This window comes from Festucalex cinctus, chromosome 10 (genome assembly GCF_051991245.1).
Source record: "Festucalex cinctus isolate MCC-2025b chromosome 10, RoL_Fcin_1.0, whole genome shotgun sequence".
NCBI lineage: Eukaryota > Metazoa > Chordata > Actinopteri > Syngnathiformes > Syngnathidae > Festucalex > Festucalex cinctus.
Window position 1 is genome coordinate 6,547,942 of NC_135420.1, and position 17,841 is coordinate 6,565,782.

The 17,841-nt window shown below is 40.0% G+C and overlaps 1 protein-coding gene across 15 annotated transcripts in view; it reads right to left on the reverse strand.

The window, feature by feature from the left end:
• lrrc7 (leucine rich repeat containing 7) overlaps window positions 1-17,841 on the reverse strand; it is a 186,322-nt gene that overhangs the window by 41,155 nt on the left and 127,326 nt on the right. For 12 of the 15 annotated variants that reach the window (XM_077533314.1, XM_077533313.1, XM_077533312.1 and 9 more), the window contains 8 exons: window positions 14,871-15,084; window positions 9,579-10,085; window positions 7,745-7,969; window positions 7,432-7,660; window positions 4,946-5,299; window positions 4,594-4,839; window positions 314-373; window positions 14-226 (listed from right to left, as the gene is read on the reverse strand). In XM_077533314.1, the coding sequence (XP_077389440.1) occupies window positions 14-226; window positions 314-373; window positions 4,594-4,839; window positions 4,946-5,299; window positions 7,432-7,660; window positions 7,745-7,969; window positions 9,579-10,085; window positions 14,871-15,084 (2,048 nt within the window). The other 3 variants (XM_077533324.1, XM_077533316.1, XM_077533325.1) reach the window with 2 other exon arrangements.

Here is a 17,841-nt window from a genome sequence, read left to right on the forward strand (position 1 = left end):
TGCTTCAACGTACCCTGTCCAGGCGTTTGGCCTCGATGTGCCTCAGCAGCTGCTGCCTCCAATCGGCGGGCATCTTCGAGGTGATGTCTTCGGGCTTCTGCGGTACCACAGGGCGCACCTTGATGGTGTCATCAGAAGGCTTTTCTGGGCAGGTTGCCAGAGTGTAGTCAGGAGGCATCTTCTCCAGGAGGGCCGCCATGGTGGGACGAGCTGACACCGGACGTGCCTGATGGTCAAGTAACAAGTCAACTGGACGGACATTACAATACTGCACATCATTTTAAAGCTCCTGAACGGCAAAACTGATACTGACAAGGAAACAGCCTGCATGTTCAGTATGGCACTTGTCCACACTGTCCTCTCGGTGGCTGACCTGCATGGATGAGGTCATACACAAGGAATAACTGGGCAATATAACAAAAAATGAAATTTATTTACACAAAGACTAAAGTATAAACTGGAACTGAGTGTGACGGTATTTGCTGTGTTTGTGGTGATCCAGCATGTAACTTAAAGCTTTTTGTACATATTAGTAGTTTCAAATACTGAAAAAAAGAAGACATCAGGCACAATTGCGATATGTTCATTTTCCAGCACAGTTTCTATACCTGGTTTTTGCATGCGCAAGTGCAGCCAGTGCCGTGATAAGTGAACTGCTGGAGATCGTCACTATTTTGACATCCTGCTCTATATGACAAAACTGACATTGTTTGAAAATCCCGGATGACGGTCGAGACATTGTGACTGTAGCAAAAAATGTTGATAATAATAAAAAAACTGTCACATGTTCAAAATGTAACTAATTAAAGGCATACTTTACATATTTAGCCATTTTTGGCAGTCAAACATTAAAGGGCCTGTCAGTAGGTTTGAGAGTTTCTGTTAGTAAATGAACCGTTTCTGTTTGTAAACAAACAATTCAAAATGGCCTCCCATGGCTCAACCCACACGAGCTCAACGTTCACACCCCCTGCCTCTGCCCACCGCCCCCCTGCCTCTGATCACTCTAATCACTCTACTCTTAAACATACAACCCGTCTGCCTACCCCCCCCCCCACCCCCCCTCCCGCCGCTCCAGCCACGCCCACTCCCAAACCCCGCTCTGCGATTGGGTGGAGGGGGAAACAACCGTCTGTCCACAGACACCACCCAGAAACGTCCCATTGTTGACAAAACAAACACAAAATGGTAAAATATAGGCTGGATCACAACCATACATTAACTTAAGCCTAGAGGAGTAGACTGAGAAGGAGTTAAAGTGTGTGCATCCTGTATTTAAAAAGTGCCTTTTCCAGAGTGAAACTGGCAGACAGCGCCTTTAATATTTTGCCTATAATAAATGTGCTATTTTAATTATTTTTCATGTACAATTAGTACCTTTAAAAACATTTTGCAACTTGCTGTCGACTGAAAATGACATCACAAGGGCTCAGGTAACCAATCACAGCTCAGCTTGTGAATGTCACATGACCAAACCGAGAAAACAGGTGAGCTGTGATTGGTTATTTGAGCCCTTGTGATGTAATTTTCAGTCGACAGCAAGTTGCAAAATGTATTTTTAATGGTACTATTTGTATGTGAAAAATAATGAAAGTATCAAATTAATTATAGACAAAATATTAACTTTTTTATTGCTATAATGGGGTAAATAAGTGAAGTATCCCTTTAATTGCACAATTTTTCTGTAATTAATCGATATTAATACATTTATCTACTTCTGCTTCTACTTTTTTTTTCTACAAAGGTTGTAACAGATATTTACTTTAATAACATTTTGGAATCAATGTAAAATCATTTAGAATCAAAGATTGTTTGTTTTTTTATGAATAGAATTCTTCTCTTGAAAAATACAACTGATCAAAATAGACTCAGCTTTACAGGTGACCTTTTTCTCATCGAAACAATTTTCAAAACTTCTCGATTCCAGATTTAGTTGCTCCCACAAGCAGTAGACTTCAGATGGGTTGATTTGTGATGCCTTGTGGAGAGAACTTGGCAGTAGGGATGTAACGATAAGGGCAATATCGTGATATTGTGATATTAAAACTGCCACAATATCGTCGTTGTCATGTTCACGATATTTAAAAGCAGCACATCTGTTCAAAAAGTCAGATTTATTTCCATTTGTGAAGTTCTAGAACCCTCTGGTGGCAATTTTTTTAGTGCAATTTAATTTTCATTGGGGATGTTTTGGCCCTTCTATGTTTAAAATCTATGCTAATAGTCAGCTGATCGTCGTAATATGCTTGTGAACAGAGTTAACGTGGAGGAATGTGTACGTGCATTAGCAAGCAAGCTTCTCAATATTTTTATATATATTTATATATTTTTCTATATAATATTTATATTTTTATAATATTTTTCATTGCTGCAAAATATTGTGTGTGTGTGTGTGTGTGTGTTTTTAGCATGAGATCATTTGTTTTTACAATATTGTGACTTTTTTTGTATCGACAACCTTACCACAATATCGTGATAATTATCGTATCATGAGCTTCCTATCGTGATAATATTTTCCATTGAGATGATACGCCAAAGATGTGCAACTACTACGCTATTTAAATTTGGCTTTGTGCCAGTCCAAGTGTTCAAATGACTTGAGTTTTCTTCAATAAGCTTCAAGCAAGTAAAACTGAAAGTACAAGTAGCTATCGTCCCTGTTTATCCATCTTTGCGCAATTGGATACGTTTGGCTGCAGGTTATAGGACATAACGGGAAGTAAATAAAACTGAGTTAACTGAGGTTTTTTTTTTTTTTAACACTACTTTTTTTTTTTAATTCATCTCCAGAGTTAACACTTTAATTTTGACATCATGCATCAAATTCATAGTGCTTCCTTTGCTTTCACACACTCAAAGCTCTTACAATGGATACATTATTGAATAATGTGCGAGTAGGTGAACAATGATTATTCACATACATGTGAATAATTGTTATTCACCTACTTGAGGACTCACATTGTCACGCTGATGGTGGTAAACTACATATGCAGCCACAGCTGCCCTGGGGCAACCAACCGCCACCAAACATTCGCAATATACTCCAGTGTGAGTGGCACTATAATTGTTATTATTTATTATTATTAGTAGTAGTAGTAGTAGTAATAATAATAATAATAATAATAATAATAAAATGCTACTACTACAACTACTACTACTACTACTACTACTACTACTACTAATAATAATAATAATAATAATAATAACAATAATAATAATAATAATAGTAGTAGTAGTAGTAGTCGTCGTCGTCGTCGTCGCCGTAGACGTAGTCGTAGTAGTAGTAATAGTGTGTTACATTGACCTGAAACTGGCTCGAGATTGAATTCATATCAGGGCTACAAGCATAGTACTGTTGTGCTGTGCACGAATAAGTGCAAATTTGTACATATTTTTGAGTGGGCGTGGCAAATTAACCCGTAGGCAGTGTAGACCCTTTCATGGCCTACGTCACGATGACGTCACGGTGTTTACTGAAGGCAAAAACAACGGAAGTGCAGCTAGAAGTAAACAACGCTGATTGTCTGGAGAAAATGTCGTCTTGTTGTGTTTTTGGTTACCAGAACTGTGGAGAAACAAAAACTTGAAATTCTATCGCATCCCAGCCTTTGCCAGTCATAGTAATCAGACGGCTGTAGTTAACGCGATTAGGAGAAAGGACTGGACTGTCTGAGACCATCATCAACAATGCTCGTGTTTGCAGCGCACACTTCATATCTGCAATTTAACTATCAGATTCAGCCTGGACAATGATATGGACTAGACTTAGTTGTGATTGAAATGACTTAAATTAGTCATTATTTGTGGGATTCTTTTTACATGCACGGACTTACAAAAAGTCATTGTTTACATGCTATATGTGCGAATGCTAACCGCTAGCTAACTAAATGTTAGCTGTATGTTTCAGTTTTGTCGAGGCGAAAGCCCCCACAATGGTTCCGATAACTTCTTGTAAAATTTTTGTAGGAGAGGTACATGCCTCGTATATCCTCGTCTTCTGTCCCTGTCGTTGACTTGGCAGCACTTGCGACCGCACAACACAAAAGTCCTTGCTCAAGTTGTTATATTCTAAATTTTGAACATGTCCATTCAAGACGTAGTTGTAGACATGTAATGATTTATAGGCCTTCAGTTTATCTTTAGTATAAACGCTCAGTTATTCTATAAGGTAGATTTAAATGTACGGCCATTGCACGGTGAGTAGTCCCGTTAAATTATTTATCCAGTGCGTGAGTGCGTAGGGGTCAGAAAATATCCCATCAGTTAGATTGAACTTTTTAAAGTAACATTCACGGTCGTGGGGAGTCATTTTACTCAAATGGACGTTTTCCTCGTCCTTTCCGACGTGAACTTTCTTTGAAAATATGCTGACCGGTGTTAGAACCACATGCCACTGAGGTGTTTTTGCCTCCAGCTAAGCCACGCCCTTTAAATTACATCACATTGTTTACAAACTGAATGGGTCTATTGTGACCCATTTTGGGCTTTTTGATGTTTTTGACCACTATGATGTGTTGCACCCCAAAACATATCAATGAAACAACAGCATTCACAGCAGCGCTAACATTTATGTTATTTACTGAGTTGAGACACCTGAGATGCTCCATAGGTCTCAGTGCTGTAGCTTCTAGCAGACAGGGGGCGACGTTGCGTCAAGCTCTTGGTTGGATAACCAATCATGGGTTTCTTCTGCTCCTGGTAGTTGCTATAGTCGTCATCGTAGCGTCCATTTCTCTTGTTGTGCATCATTTGACTCTGGTTGTCTACCATGTTGGCAGAATGGTCCATGGGGGTGGAATAAGCCAGCGCCCGGCTATAAAGAGGAGGGTCCCCCTGATGCTGCACAAAATAAACAAATAGTTTTTAGTTAAAGAGATAAAATTGTTTTTTTTTTTGTTTTTTTTTTAATAATCATAAAACATAAGAACAAATTCTCATTTCATACTTGCTGTCTGTACTGAGCTTCCTGCAGGGCCTCCTGTTGGGCTTCGTGGACTCTACGGAACAAAGCGAGTTCGGTAGAGCTCACCAGTGAGTCTGCTCGCCTCAAAAACCCTGGCCGAGAACGCTGCGATGGGATTGGTTGCTGCTGCTGCTGACTGGTGGAACCATCCTGATTGATTGGCGATTGGGGGAAAGAGAACATCTCCAGTGGTGGGTAAGCGCGATACCGCGGGCTCACCAACTCCTTGGGTAATGTCTTTCCAGGTTGATTGATGTACTCCAACGCTTTTGATGAATGGTTGACATAATCTGGTGTATTTGGGAAAGGTGGAGGGGCACGTCTGTCCATGGTCACCTGATTGGTTAGAATTGTTGACAGTGAGTAATTAATTTTACATATAAATATTAATGTTGGACAAGAATGCAATGAAGCATAAAAAAAATAAACAGTTACGATATTGCTTATACATTCATCTAAATCAGTGCTTCTCAATTAGTTTTTGTTAAGCCTACCTGCCAAAAAAAAAAAAAAGACAACCACTGCGACTATAAATGGTGTCATCTGTCTATAAAATTGCTGCAAGTACACCCGTGCAGGGGAGCTAATACTCCTTGAGCACTGTCTGACAATGCAGAGCAGGTCGAGAAAGTTTGGCCAACTCGGTTTCAAAGCTACTACGCTGTGACTGGTGAACTGCTGGTCACATGACATATGGACGCCATATTGTTACCCCGTTGCTGGGATTTTGTAGTGTGTTGCTGTAGGAGTTTCCACTTTCATGTTCCAATCATGGCTTTTTGCTCAGCATGGCGTTTAGCGCTGGGTATCGATGCAGATTTCCAAAATCGATTCGATTCGTAAGGGCCCGATTCGATTCATTATTTGAAGGAAAAGCACTCCAGAAGTTGATGCTAACTCCCCGTTAGCATTTGCTAACTTCCTGTTTGCGCTAGGCTAGCGATGTTTTAAAAACAAAAGGTATTTTGTATTTAAATATAGAGTGGATGTAATTCTTAACATTGTGTATTTAGTTTTATAGTTAACTCCAAGTGCGGTGTCATTAAACAGCTTAAAGGACGCCTCGTGAAAACAGAATAACATGCGCTACACACTTGCTAGTTGCTAATGCTACGCAAGCAAAATGGTGCATTCAGGGTACTTTCATAGCATCGGAAACTTCGGCTTTCTTTGATAACGTTTTAAGGGGAAAATAATCAGCTTTTAGCTCAATTGTCCAATTGTTTTGGCCGATGTTTGAGGGCCAATAATCGGCCGATTAATCGGTCGGGAGCTATTTGGCACATTAATTTACAGAGTTAAAAAAACTATTAAAAGTATCGATTTATGGTTTTTTGAATCAATATTGGGCTATGAAAAGGAATATTGATTCTATATCGATGTGTCGATATTTTAGACCCAGCCCTAATGGCGTTGTTCACAACAACCAGTCCACTGGAGACCCACAGAGGAGGAAATTGTGGGAAGTGAAAGTCAAATGAGAGACTTCATTGCTGTGCAAATTAATGTAAAATAACACGATTTGAAGTAGGTGGGACTGAACAATGCAGCCTTTAACCTTTTTATCAAGAGTTATAATTACCTATTGTAATGGATGTGCAAATACACTTTATTTAACATATTCAAGGCCCGAATTACATCATATCAAATATTCCAATTTGAACTTATATATATATATATATATATATATATATATATATATATATATATATATATATATATATATATATATATATATATATATATCCGGTCTCCTCCCACATTCCAAAGACATGCATGGCAGGTTAATTGGGCACTCCGAATTGTCCCTAGGTGTGCGTGTGAGTGTGGATGGTTGTTCGTCTCTGTGTGCCCTGCGATTGGCTGGCAACCAGTCCAGGGTGTCCCCCGCCTACTGCCCAAAGCCAGCTGAGATAGGCGCCAGCACCCCCCGCGACCCTTGTGAGGAATAAGCGGTCAACAAAATGGATGGATGGATGGATGTATATATATATATATATATATATATATATATATATATATATATATATAGAGAGAGAGAGAGAGAGAGAGAGAGAGAGAGAGAGAGAGAGAGGTACACCTCATTGCTTTTTTTTTTTTTTTTTGCTTGTAGCACATTATTGCTTTTATTGTACATAGAGGGTATCATAACTAAATAAACAAATTAAAACTACATATGTATGGACAGGTCTGAAGCCACTAAACATTTTGAGTGGTTGGAAGTAAAAAAATATTCATAAATGACTTAGTTATTACGCTTCCAAAGTGGCCGTCCAATGTGTGGATTGCATGATGCGTTTGGAAATAAATTTTTTATTGCTCCACAAGGGTTGGAACGCCCCTCCCAAAAAAAGCATGTTCCCTGAGGTCACATGTGCCCACCCCTGGCATCACTCCGCGACCCCCCCCCAGGGAAGCCCGCACCCATATTTGAGAAGCAATGATCTAAATAAAGGCATGTCGCTGACCTGCGGATTATAGTTTTGGTCAAAGTGGTAGGCTTTATGTGGGACTGCAGGTTTTTGGTTGTGCCCCTGCTGGTTGTGGTTGCCATGCGCTGGGAATCCAAGTTCCTCATCTAACATAGGTGCAGACTGGGACCGTGCCATGTTGGTCTGCTCCATGGAACCCGGCAGCTCTTGGCGGTCCAAACTGCTCTGCTGCTCAATGGACGAGCTGTAACTGTCCATGGGAATACTGTAGATAAAGAATAGGTGTAAAAAAAAAATGCCATACCTGTATAACTTATCACAGTGCTGCAAGTAATAAATAAAAATCTACCTGTATACTTTGTAGGCGCCAATGTCGATCTCGTCGATGCTCTGGGATTTCTTAAACTTTGACCTTGTTTCTTTCATCATCGGAGACAGTCGGTCAGAGTTTTTGCTCATTACCACAGTTACCTTGTTGCTGCCAGTGACAGTGAGCTGGTCCTTTCTGTTTTGCTCTCCCTGATTGTTGTGGTATGACCAGCTACCAGGAAGAGGCCCTGATGATTGCTCCCGCCTTGGGGCAAAAAGGAAACAGAGGTAAGAGCGCCACACACCCAAATGGTCAGGTTTAAAACAGCAGCAGCAGAGTAATCAAAGTCTGAAGTTATGTGTATTATGAACAGTGAACAGGGTACCTTGAATACCCCTCACATTCCAAAAACTAGCATGAATGATTACTTAAAGATCGCAATGGAATATAGATTTATGGAGGGATGGGTTAATACTCTGCCCTTGGACTTGGATCTCCTTCTATAAAATCTTAAGTGCTTTGGAACAGGTTAGCTATTAAAGATCACCTGAAATGAGCTTTGTGGCAATGTCACCAACCATCCTCTGAACACCCTGATACTGTATCAAAAGAAATGTTCACGAAATTGTACCTTGTTGTAGAGTTGTAGTCTCCACTAGGAAGGTCTACTGTTAGCGGAGCATCAAACGAGCGGATTTTGGTGGGCGTGGCCAGACTTCCGTTTGTTTTTTACTACAAAATGAGTTGGGCGTGGCCAAGTCTCATCTTTTCCGCGTACTGCTGTTTACAAACAAACAGTCTTCACGTCTGCACCTGAAGGAATATTAGCAATGCTTTTGCATGCATTACTTTCAATAGTTGGTACCGATCCCGGGGTAAGTGAAAGATGTTCTGCTAATCCATGTTTGTATTGTCCCAAATTCCTGAAGCAGTCGTCAGGAAAATGTTTGCCACAAACTGTCAGGGCTGCTAACCCTCCTCACGATGCACATTTTCCGGGTACAGCTACTAGGATTGACACCCCCGTACCGGTCAAACCGTAAGTCCTACAGGGAAAATGAACACATCGCCGGAACCGGTTCGACCTTGGCTTTCCAACGACATAGGTGCCGGCCCTCCCAGACCCTCCGGACTGCGATATAGGATCGTGAAATCGGCCACCTAACTCGTGGGAACTAACATGTTTTGGGAGTTGCTTGGGCATATTTAATGCATAAATACAGTCCAACCACAAGCCTTTCTGTGGCAGAAGAAAAATGTTTTTGTTGTCCTCTGTACAATCTGGTTCAGATCACTTCCTATGGGGATGTTTTGCTGCCATGCTGTCCTCCTGCTGCTGCTGCTGCTGCTGCTGCTGTTTGTTCGTGGGTTGGAAATCTCCGGCAGCGGGAGGGGTTGAAAATTGTGAGGGTGGAGTTCGCGTTGAGCTAGTGACGTGTAAAACCGAAAAAGGTGGGGTTAGTGACGTGTAAAACCGACCTGCTAAAACAGCACATTTGAGAGTGCTAATTGACCTACTTTGATACAAACGGCCATAGAAAAGGGAAATATGGATCGCTTATCTTACAACTTGGGGACTTTGTCAGGCTCTAGTAAGGCATATTTATGACCGAAAACCCCCAAAAAGTGAACATTTCATATGAGGGGACCTTTAAAGCAACATGAGTAAATGTAAAAAAAAAAAAAAAACATTTATTGTTTGTTCTTTGGCTAAGTTAGAATTTGTAGAGCACTGGTGTGTGAATGCTTGTCTCAAAGCATTTTTGTACTTTACACAGTAACCTTAGTTTGAGTTCAACAATGCCCAAAACACATCCAACAGTAAGTGACAGACTACTGAGGAGTAAAATTGATAATCTCCTGCTTCAGTTACCTTTGATCTACCACCTTGCGGTCTGGGTTGGGGCTTGAGATTGGCGTAAGGTCCAGTTTGGAGGGAAAAGCTGTCCTGTCTTCTAAGGGGCTTGGAGTGCGGGTCCAATTTTGCCAAGGATTCTGGGATGCTTGTGCAGAAGCCTGGGGATCATTATCTTGTGTGGCGCGTTGGTTGCTGTGAAAGGGGAGTGTCTGTGTGTCCAGCTCTAAGGGGACGCCTACAATTCGTTCTTGCCTTAAGAGAGGACGGCGGCCATGTGTTGACTGGCTCCGAGGTTTGGAACCCAGTGGTGGGTTACCCTGGCTGGCATTAGACGATGAAGGGTCTAGGGTAGACTCCTCAGCATCAAATCCAGTGTTGTCATAGTGAGGGGCCTCGGCCCAGTCGAAAGGCTCACTCAATGGCCGTCTATCTCCACGTTGCTGCATGGTCCCTGATGGAGGCGTTTCTCTTTGCGACAGCAGGGGCTTGGAATCTATTGGTTTAGGAAAAGACTGGGCCAACCTAAATCAAGACAAAGCATGACATTGAAACAAGAAGCATTCGTTCCTTATTCTTCCTTTGCTCAGAGTCAATAATATGCCAGGTGCAAAGAATAATACAGAGAAAACCAAAATTGGTGATTAGGCTGATCAGGACAAACTGTATGGGTGAATGGATGGATGGTAAATGGTGATGGGGCATGAGTCAGAACACTGTCCGGCAACAAGTGGTTAGGCATAAAGTCAATTTTACAGTATGTGGCCTGAAAAATGACTCAACACATGTTGCTGTACCTGCCATATAATTTTATTTTATTTATGACATGTCAATTACAGTTTTGAATTAAATTGTGTGTGTTGTCAGTTTAAGGAGAAATAGGAACTTTAAAACCATGTATAAATAATTAGGGCTGGGTCTAAAATATTGATATATCGATATCGAATCGATATTCCTATTTATAGCCCAATATCGATTCATAAAACCATGAATCGATACTTTTAACAGTTTTTATTACCCTCTAAATTAATGTTCCAAATGGGGCCCGACCGTTTTAATAGGCTGCCGATTATAATCGGCCGATTATTGGCCTTCAAACATCGGCCAAAACAATCGGACAATTGAGCTAAATGGCTGATTATTTCCCCCTTAAAACTTTATCAAAGAAAGCCAAAGTTTCCGACACTATGAAAGTACCCTGAATGCACCATTTTGCTTGCGTAGCATTAGCAACTAGCAATTGTGTAGCGTATGTTATTCTGTTGTCGTCCTTTAAGATGTTTAATGACAACGCACTTGGAGTAGATTCTAAAACTATATACATAATGTTAAGAATTACATCCACTATATATTTAAATACAAAATACATCTCACTTTTAAAACATTGCTAGCCTAGCGCAAACAGGAAGTTAGCAAATGCTAACGGGAAGTTAGCATCGACTTGGGGAGTGATTTTCCTTCAAATAACGAATCGAATCGGGCCCTTCTGAATCAAATCAAATCGATTTTGGAAATCTGAATCGATACCCAGCCCTATAAATAATATACTGTATATATTTTTTTCAATTGCAGCCTAAGTGATTGTACCCATACTTAATTTCAGCAGTTATTGCTTCCTTTATCTCCTGGAAATGGGATTTATGAAACAGGAATTCGTATGAAACGTCTCATAATATGTTGAGAATAGCAGACGTGGGCATTCCAACAATATTGACGTAAAATCCGTCCATCCATTAATGACGGACGCCCGTTTGTTGACGATTAAAAATTAAAATGACGGGAAACCTTTAAAAAATTGATGGATTACAGTTGTGCTTGAAAGTTTGTGTAAACTTATGAGCGCACTGTATGGTGGGGAAAAAAAGAGGCTTTTAGTTCACAAAATCCAAAATACAGTGGTAATTGTTTGTTTTTTGTTGTTGTTGTTTTTTGTTTTTTGTTTTTTTTGTTTTAATATTTTCAGATGTTGAAGTTGACATGTTTAAAAATGTGCATGTGAATTTTGGTGACGATTCATAGCATTTTGGTGTCATTAAGTGACATTTAGCTTTTGTACATTGATAGTTGTGCTCATAAGTATACCAAGGGTGTAAAATTTCAAGCACAACTGTAAGCAATGCTGGGAGTGGGTTTTCGTCTGTCAATATAATTATCAATAACCGGGTCAGTACCAACAAACCTTCTCAGTCCATCAAAGACGGACGCCCATTTCGCTGACGAATGATGAATGACGGAAACATTGACGGATGCCCATTTCACTGACACCGCAGAATACTTCCACTTATTTCTTGAGACTGCGGCCAAGCCACTCTTTTTCTCCTGCAGTAAACAAGTAAATATGCACTTACCATTTTGGCTACGCTAACTTCCTCGCCCACCATTCTCCAAGCCTTCTCTCTTCTGGCTCAGTCCCAAACTAATAGCTGGCCGTGTTTTACATCAGGTATGTTGATGGACAGCTAAGGGGTCCTTCGGTGCGACATTTCACATCAGCCAGGTTATTGAACAGCTATAGGATCTCAAAAAGCGAATGTATTGAGTTTGTTGCCCGTGCGCAGCAGTATTCTTGACAGTTGTGACCATGTATACACATACTTACACATGCATACATGTGGTGATATTAGTGAGGAAAAGAATAGTAGCAGAAGGAAACGGAAAATAGTGGTGAAAAAAAAGTGTAATTTAGCAAGATGGAAGCATGGTTAAAATGACGTTGACGGATTGACGATGATGTAAGGGTGTTCCGTCTGACAATTGCCGATTGACATATGCTCAAAATTCATTGACACGCCAACCTCTGTAAAAATGGATGTATTTTCCAGCAAAATGGCATGAACCTGCAGGTGTCCTACTCGAACAAACACAACAAACATGGTGGCAGTGCTATTGTCATGTTGCATGGAAAATATTATTTGCTGCCCTAATTTCATAGCAGTTTGTTTTAGTGTTAAGATTAGGGGTGTTAAAAAAATCGATTCGGCGATATATCGCGATACTACATCGCGCGATTCTCGAATCGATTCAATAAAAAAAAAATCTTTTTTTTTTTTGTTTTTGTTTTTAAAGAGCTCAGAATTGTTCATTCGGTAGTCTTACCGATTCAACGTCTTATCATCATTGCCTTTTTTTTGTTTTTTTGTGTGTGTGTGTGTGTGTGTGTGAATCGATTTTTAAACTTCCATTTTTAATGGAAAAATATTCAACAAAACGTCTGACTTCGGGTTAGGATTCCCACCTTGAGCATGGAAGAATGTTATATGAATGGAACATTAAGCCTTAATATTTTTATTTTAATGCTGTTCAAACATGAAACAGATTACAACCTCTATAAGACTGAAATTTCAGATAAATAAATAATACATTTTCATATAAATCTTACACTCTACAAGCTTACTGATTAGTATTTTCTAAATTTGAACGAAAAAAAATCGCAACAATCGACTTATAAATTCGTATCGGGATTAATCGGTATCGAATCGAATCGTGACCTGTGAATCGTGATACGAATCGAATCGTCAGGTACTAGGCAATTCACACCCCTAGTTAAGATGAATGTGTATTAGTACACCTAGAAGCTATGTGAAATGTATAGTTACTAGTAGGGGTGTGAATTGCCTAGTACCTGACGATTCGATTCGTATCACGATTCACAGGTCACGATTCGATTCGATACCGATTAATCCCGATACGAATTTATAAGTCGATTGTTGCGATTTTTTTTCATTCAAATTTAGAAAATACTAATCAGTAAGCTTGTAGAGTGTAAGATTTATATGAAAATGTATTATTTATTTATCTGAAATTTCAGTCTTATAGAGGTTGTAATCTGTTTCATGTTTGAACAGCATTAAAATAAAATATTAAGGCTTAATGTTCCGTTCATATAACATTCTTCCATGCTCAAGGTGTGAATCCTAACCCGAAGTCAGACGTTTTGTTGAATATTTTTCCATTAAAAATGGAAGTTTAAAAATCGATTCACACACACACACAAAAAAAAAAAAAAAAAAAAAAAAAGGCAATGATGATAAGACGTTGAATCGGTAAGACTACCGAATGAACAATTTTGAGCTCTTTAAAAAAAAAAAAAAAAATCGATTTTTTTTTTATTGAATCGATTCGAGAATCGCGCGATGTTGTATCGCGATATATCACCGAATCGATTTTTTTTTAACACCCCTAGTTACTAGGGATGTTCGATACCACTTTTTTTCAGACCGATACCAATACCAATACTCAGACCCTCAGTACTCACCGATACCGATACCAACTGCCGATACCAGTAGTACATTTTGACAAATAAAAATAATCACTAAAAGATATTTTTAAACAAATATATTTTCTTTAATTTTGACAAAAAAACAGCACAGTCACTCTTCAATAGTTTTAACTCTCAAAATAAAACACAAAAATGCTCTTTTAGTTTAAGATTTACAATTTTGAAGTATTTCAAAACCAATGAAGTTTTGGTGAAAAACTGCTGCAAGCTAGCGCCAGTTACAGGCAAGGAGGACTTACTTAACATCTTCCCCCTCTGCCATCGGTCGCTTGTAGTCGTCTGCGTCACAAGTACTCGAGTACTTGAAAAAAGGCTGGTATTGGCCCGATACCGACACCTGGTATCGGTACTCGCCCATCCCTAATAGTTACTATATCTAATTTTTGGACAGCATCCAGCTACAATCCTGGTGCCAACACTAGCTGATTTTGGTTGAGGATGGGGTTGCTAATTATCACCACAACTATGACTTCTCCACTAGAAACACATTCTGGATAAGTAAACCATCGAGTAGGGCTAAACCTAATGAAAGTCACTGTAAAAAACAAAAAACAAAACAAAAAAACAGTAAAAGGAGTCTAAAATGACATATTTAAAGCAAATTAAATGTATGTTGAATCTTCCTCAATTAATTGTGGAGCCACTACACTACAAGCTTTATGTTAAGTTGTAATGACCTCAACACACTTACAGTATACTGATGTTTGTACCGGTCAACTTTAAGGCGGGGGAGGAAAGAGATGAGAGAGAAACAGAGCGAATCGTGACCACACTGCAGCATCCTAATGAGCTTCTCTGACCTTGACAGAGCAAGGAGAGGAATGAGAGAGACAGAAAGACATGCAGGTTTGGAGAGATGGAAGAGAGAATGGTGAAAGCAGAGTGATGAGATGGAAGATTCATGAGGGTGATAGATGAAGGAGATTGAAGTTGAGAAGATGCAGATGAATGAAAAGAGCACGATGGATGGCTGTGATAAAGTGACACATATGGCACTGATCATGAAACCGTGATTGCATATTTGTGGTTACCTGTTGGTCCAATGTGTTTGAGGAGCCTGGTCCTTGTTGGCCGGCTGCAGGGCGGGGTTGTGTTGGTGTGCGTGAGAGTGAGGGTGTGAGTGAGTGTTGACAGGTGGGTTGGAGGAGCCAGAGGAGCCGACTGAGGGCGAATAATCAGAGTAGGTGGCCGAAGAGCCGCTGTGGTTCAGACAGTGGAGCTTATCTACCTCCTCGTCTGTAGATTCTATAGAGAGACACAAAAGACACTAGAGCTGCGAGCCGCTATAAAGGGCCCTCGTAGCCCGGGCCACATTGGGGTATTTGCACGTTGGGGTACTTGCACCTTGGGGTACTCGCACATTGGGGTACTGGCACATTAGGAGCAAAATTTCTTTTAACATGGCATGATAAACCTTTACATGTGGATTTTTTTTGCCAGGTGTGACGTGTGTGTCAAGCTCAATGGGTTTTGGTGATTGTTAAGATCTGCAAAAATCAGCGTCCTTTTTTATTTTTAGGGAATGAGGTGACCTGATTGGTATTTTTTGCAAAAGTATATATACCCGTCATCGCTCGTACTCATTGCACGATGTTGCTTTTATTGTCCATAGAGGCTATCAAAAATAAATAAAACAAAATAAAAAAGTACATATGTTTGGATCGGTCTGATACCAGTGAACATCTTGAGTAGTGGAAAAAGTAAAAGAATATTCATAAATGACTTAGTTATTACACTTACAATGAGTTCACAAATTTTGTTCAAAATACCGTAAGTGGGGTTGTTGTTTTTTGTGTTTTTTTTATGCCTCAAGGACTAGGTGGCGCTGTATTTATAACTGAATTTTGTCATAGAGATACCTTCACGCCTTGACTATAAATATACATGTCAAGTTTGGGATTTTTTGAAGCATGCACCGGGGAGTTATTAAGCATATCCTTCATTCACGATACGTCCAGAGAGGCTATCAAAAATAAATAAAACTAAATAAAAAATATGTATGTTTGGATAGGTCTGATGCCAGTGAACATTGTGAGTGGTGGAAAGTAAAAGAATATTCATAAATGACTTAGTTATCACACTGAGAATGAGTTTACAATTTTTGTAAAAATACCGTAAGTGGGGTATTTTTTTTTTCATGCCTCAAGGGCTAGGTGGCGCTGCATATATAACTGAATGTTGTCATAGAGATATCTTCAGGCCTCGACTATAAACATACATGTCAAGTTTGGGATTTTTTGGAGCATGTACCGGGGAGTTATTAAGCATATCCTTTTTCAGTGCGAAACACAAATTTTGATGCCCCGCCTTCATCATATAGTATTTCTAAAAGTCAAGATTTTCCCCCCTGTCGTTGGCTCATGTCTTGACATGGTCCAGGTCAAGTCTTAACTCAGTCGGATGAAACGTGTAGGAGAAGTGGGCAAAAGTCTGCCCCCTGTGAATGTGCAAAAATCGTCAAAAATGGGACATTCAAAAATTCGTAGCTCACTTCCTGTTCATTTTAGCATATGGGTCCAAGAGACTTTTTTGTAGGTCTTGGGCTCCCTCATACACCTAAAAATATTCGTCGTTCTTGCTTAAACGTAAAACCGGGGCTGCTTCGTTAAAAATTTCTAGGGGGCGCTATTGAGTCTTTTTTTCAAAAATAGCACAATCAACAATAAAATATTGCTCATTTTACCAGGCCAGATGTGTGTGCCAAGTTTCATGAGTTTCTGTGCATGTTTAGACCCTCAAAACTGGCGTTTTCTTGGCGAACAGCGCTTAGCCACGCCCACAGCAATTCGCGAAAACTCACAAACTTCGTGTTGTGACACCGTGAAGGCCGAAACCCTCATCTGAGCAAATATGAGGTCGGTCCAGTTCACGTGTTTGGAGAAAAACGTAGAAGAAAATTCGTAAGAAAAAAAATTGCCACTAGGTGGCGCTATCAGTAAGATGAAATATAAGTTCGTAGATGTCTTTAGGGCTGGACTCTCATCAAATGTGTGAAATTTTGAGAAGATAGGATCATCTCGGTCAAGTTAATGCAGCTTTTATTGTCACAAAAAATCTTCAAAATTTGCGTCCCCGTAGCGGCCACGCCCTATGGCCAAAAGTTACAATATTCGGTGTGGGGCATGATCAACATCTTAAGGCTTTTCTGACCAATTTTCAACTGGATCCCTTCAACGAGCTCAGCACAGTAGCTAAAAACGTTAAGTATGACATTTATTGTTACCACTAGGTGGCGCTATATTTATAACTGAATTTTATCATATATATGTTTTCAGGCCGTGACTATTACGTTGCCTGAGAAGTTTGAGATTTTTTGGAGCTTGAACATGGGAGTTATTAAGCATTTGCTCTTTCTGGACAAATGAAATTTTAAAGGCAATATTTGATGCCCCGCCCCCGTCATATAGTATTTCAAAAAGTCAAGATGTTTTGCCCAGTTGTTCTCTCAGGTCTTGAGATGATAAATGCCAAGTTTGAAGTCAATTGGATGAAAAATGTTTGCAAAGGGGGAAAAAGCATGACCACAGTGAATGTGCCAAAATTGGACATAAAAAAATTCATAGCTCACTTCCTGTACATTTTAGCTACATGGTCCCAATAGACTTTTTTGTGCGTCTCGGGGAGCTACACGTGCCTGCCAATTTTTGTTGCTCTAGCTCAAACGTGCCAGGCTTGGTTTTTATTTTTCTACGCTAGGGGGCGCTATCGAGTCGCATTGTTATGACGACTTAATAATATCAAATTTTTCGCCGGGCCTGAGGAGTGTGCAAAGTTCGGTGAGTTTTCGTGAATGTTTAGGTACCCAAAATCGCGATCGTTTGCGGAGAATAAAGAAGAAGAAGAAGAAGAAGAAGAACTAGAGCTGCAAGCAGCTATAAAGGGCCCTCGCAGTCCGTGCCACGTTGGGGTACTTGCACGTTGGGGGACTGGCACGTTGGGGTACTTTCACATTGGAAGCAGAATTTCTTTGAAAATGGCATGATAAACCTTTACATGTGGATT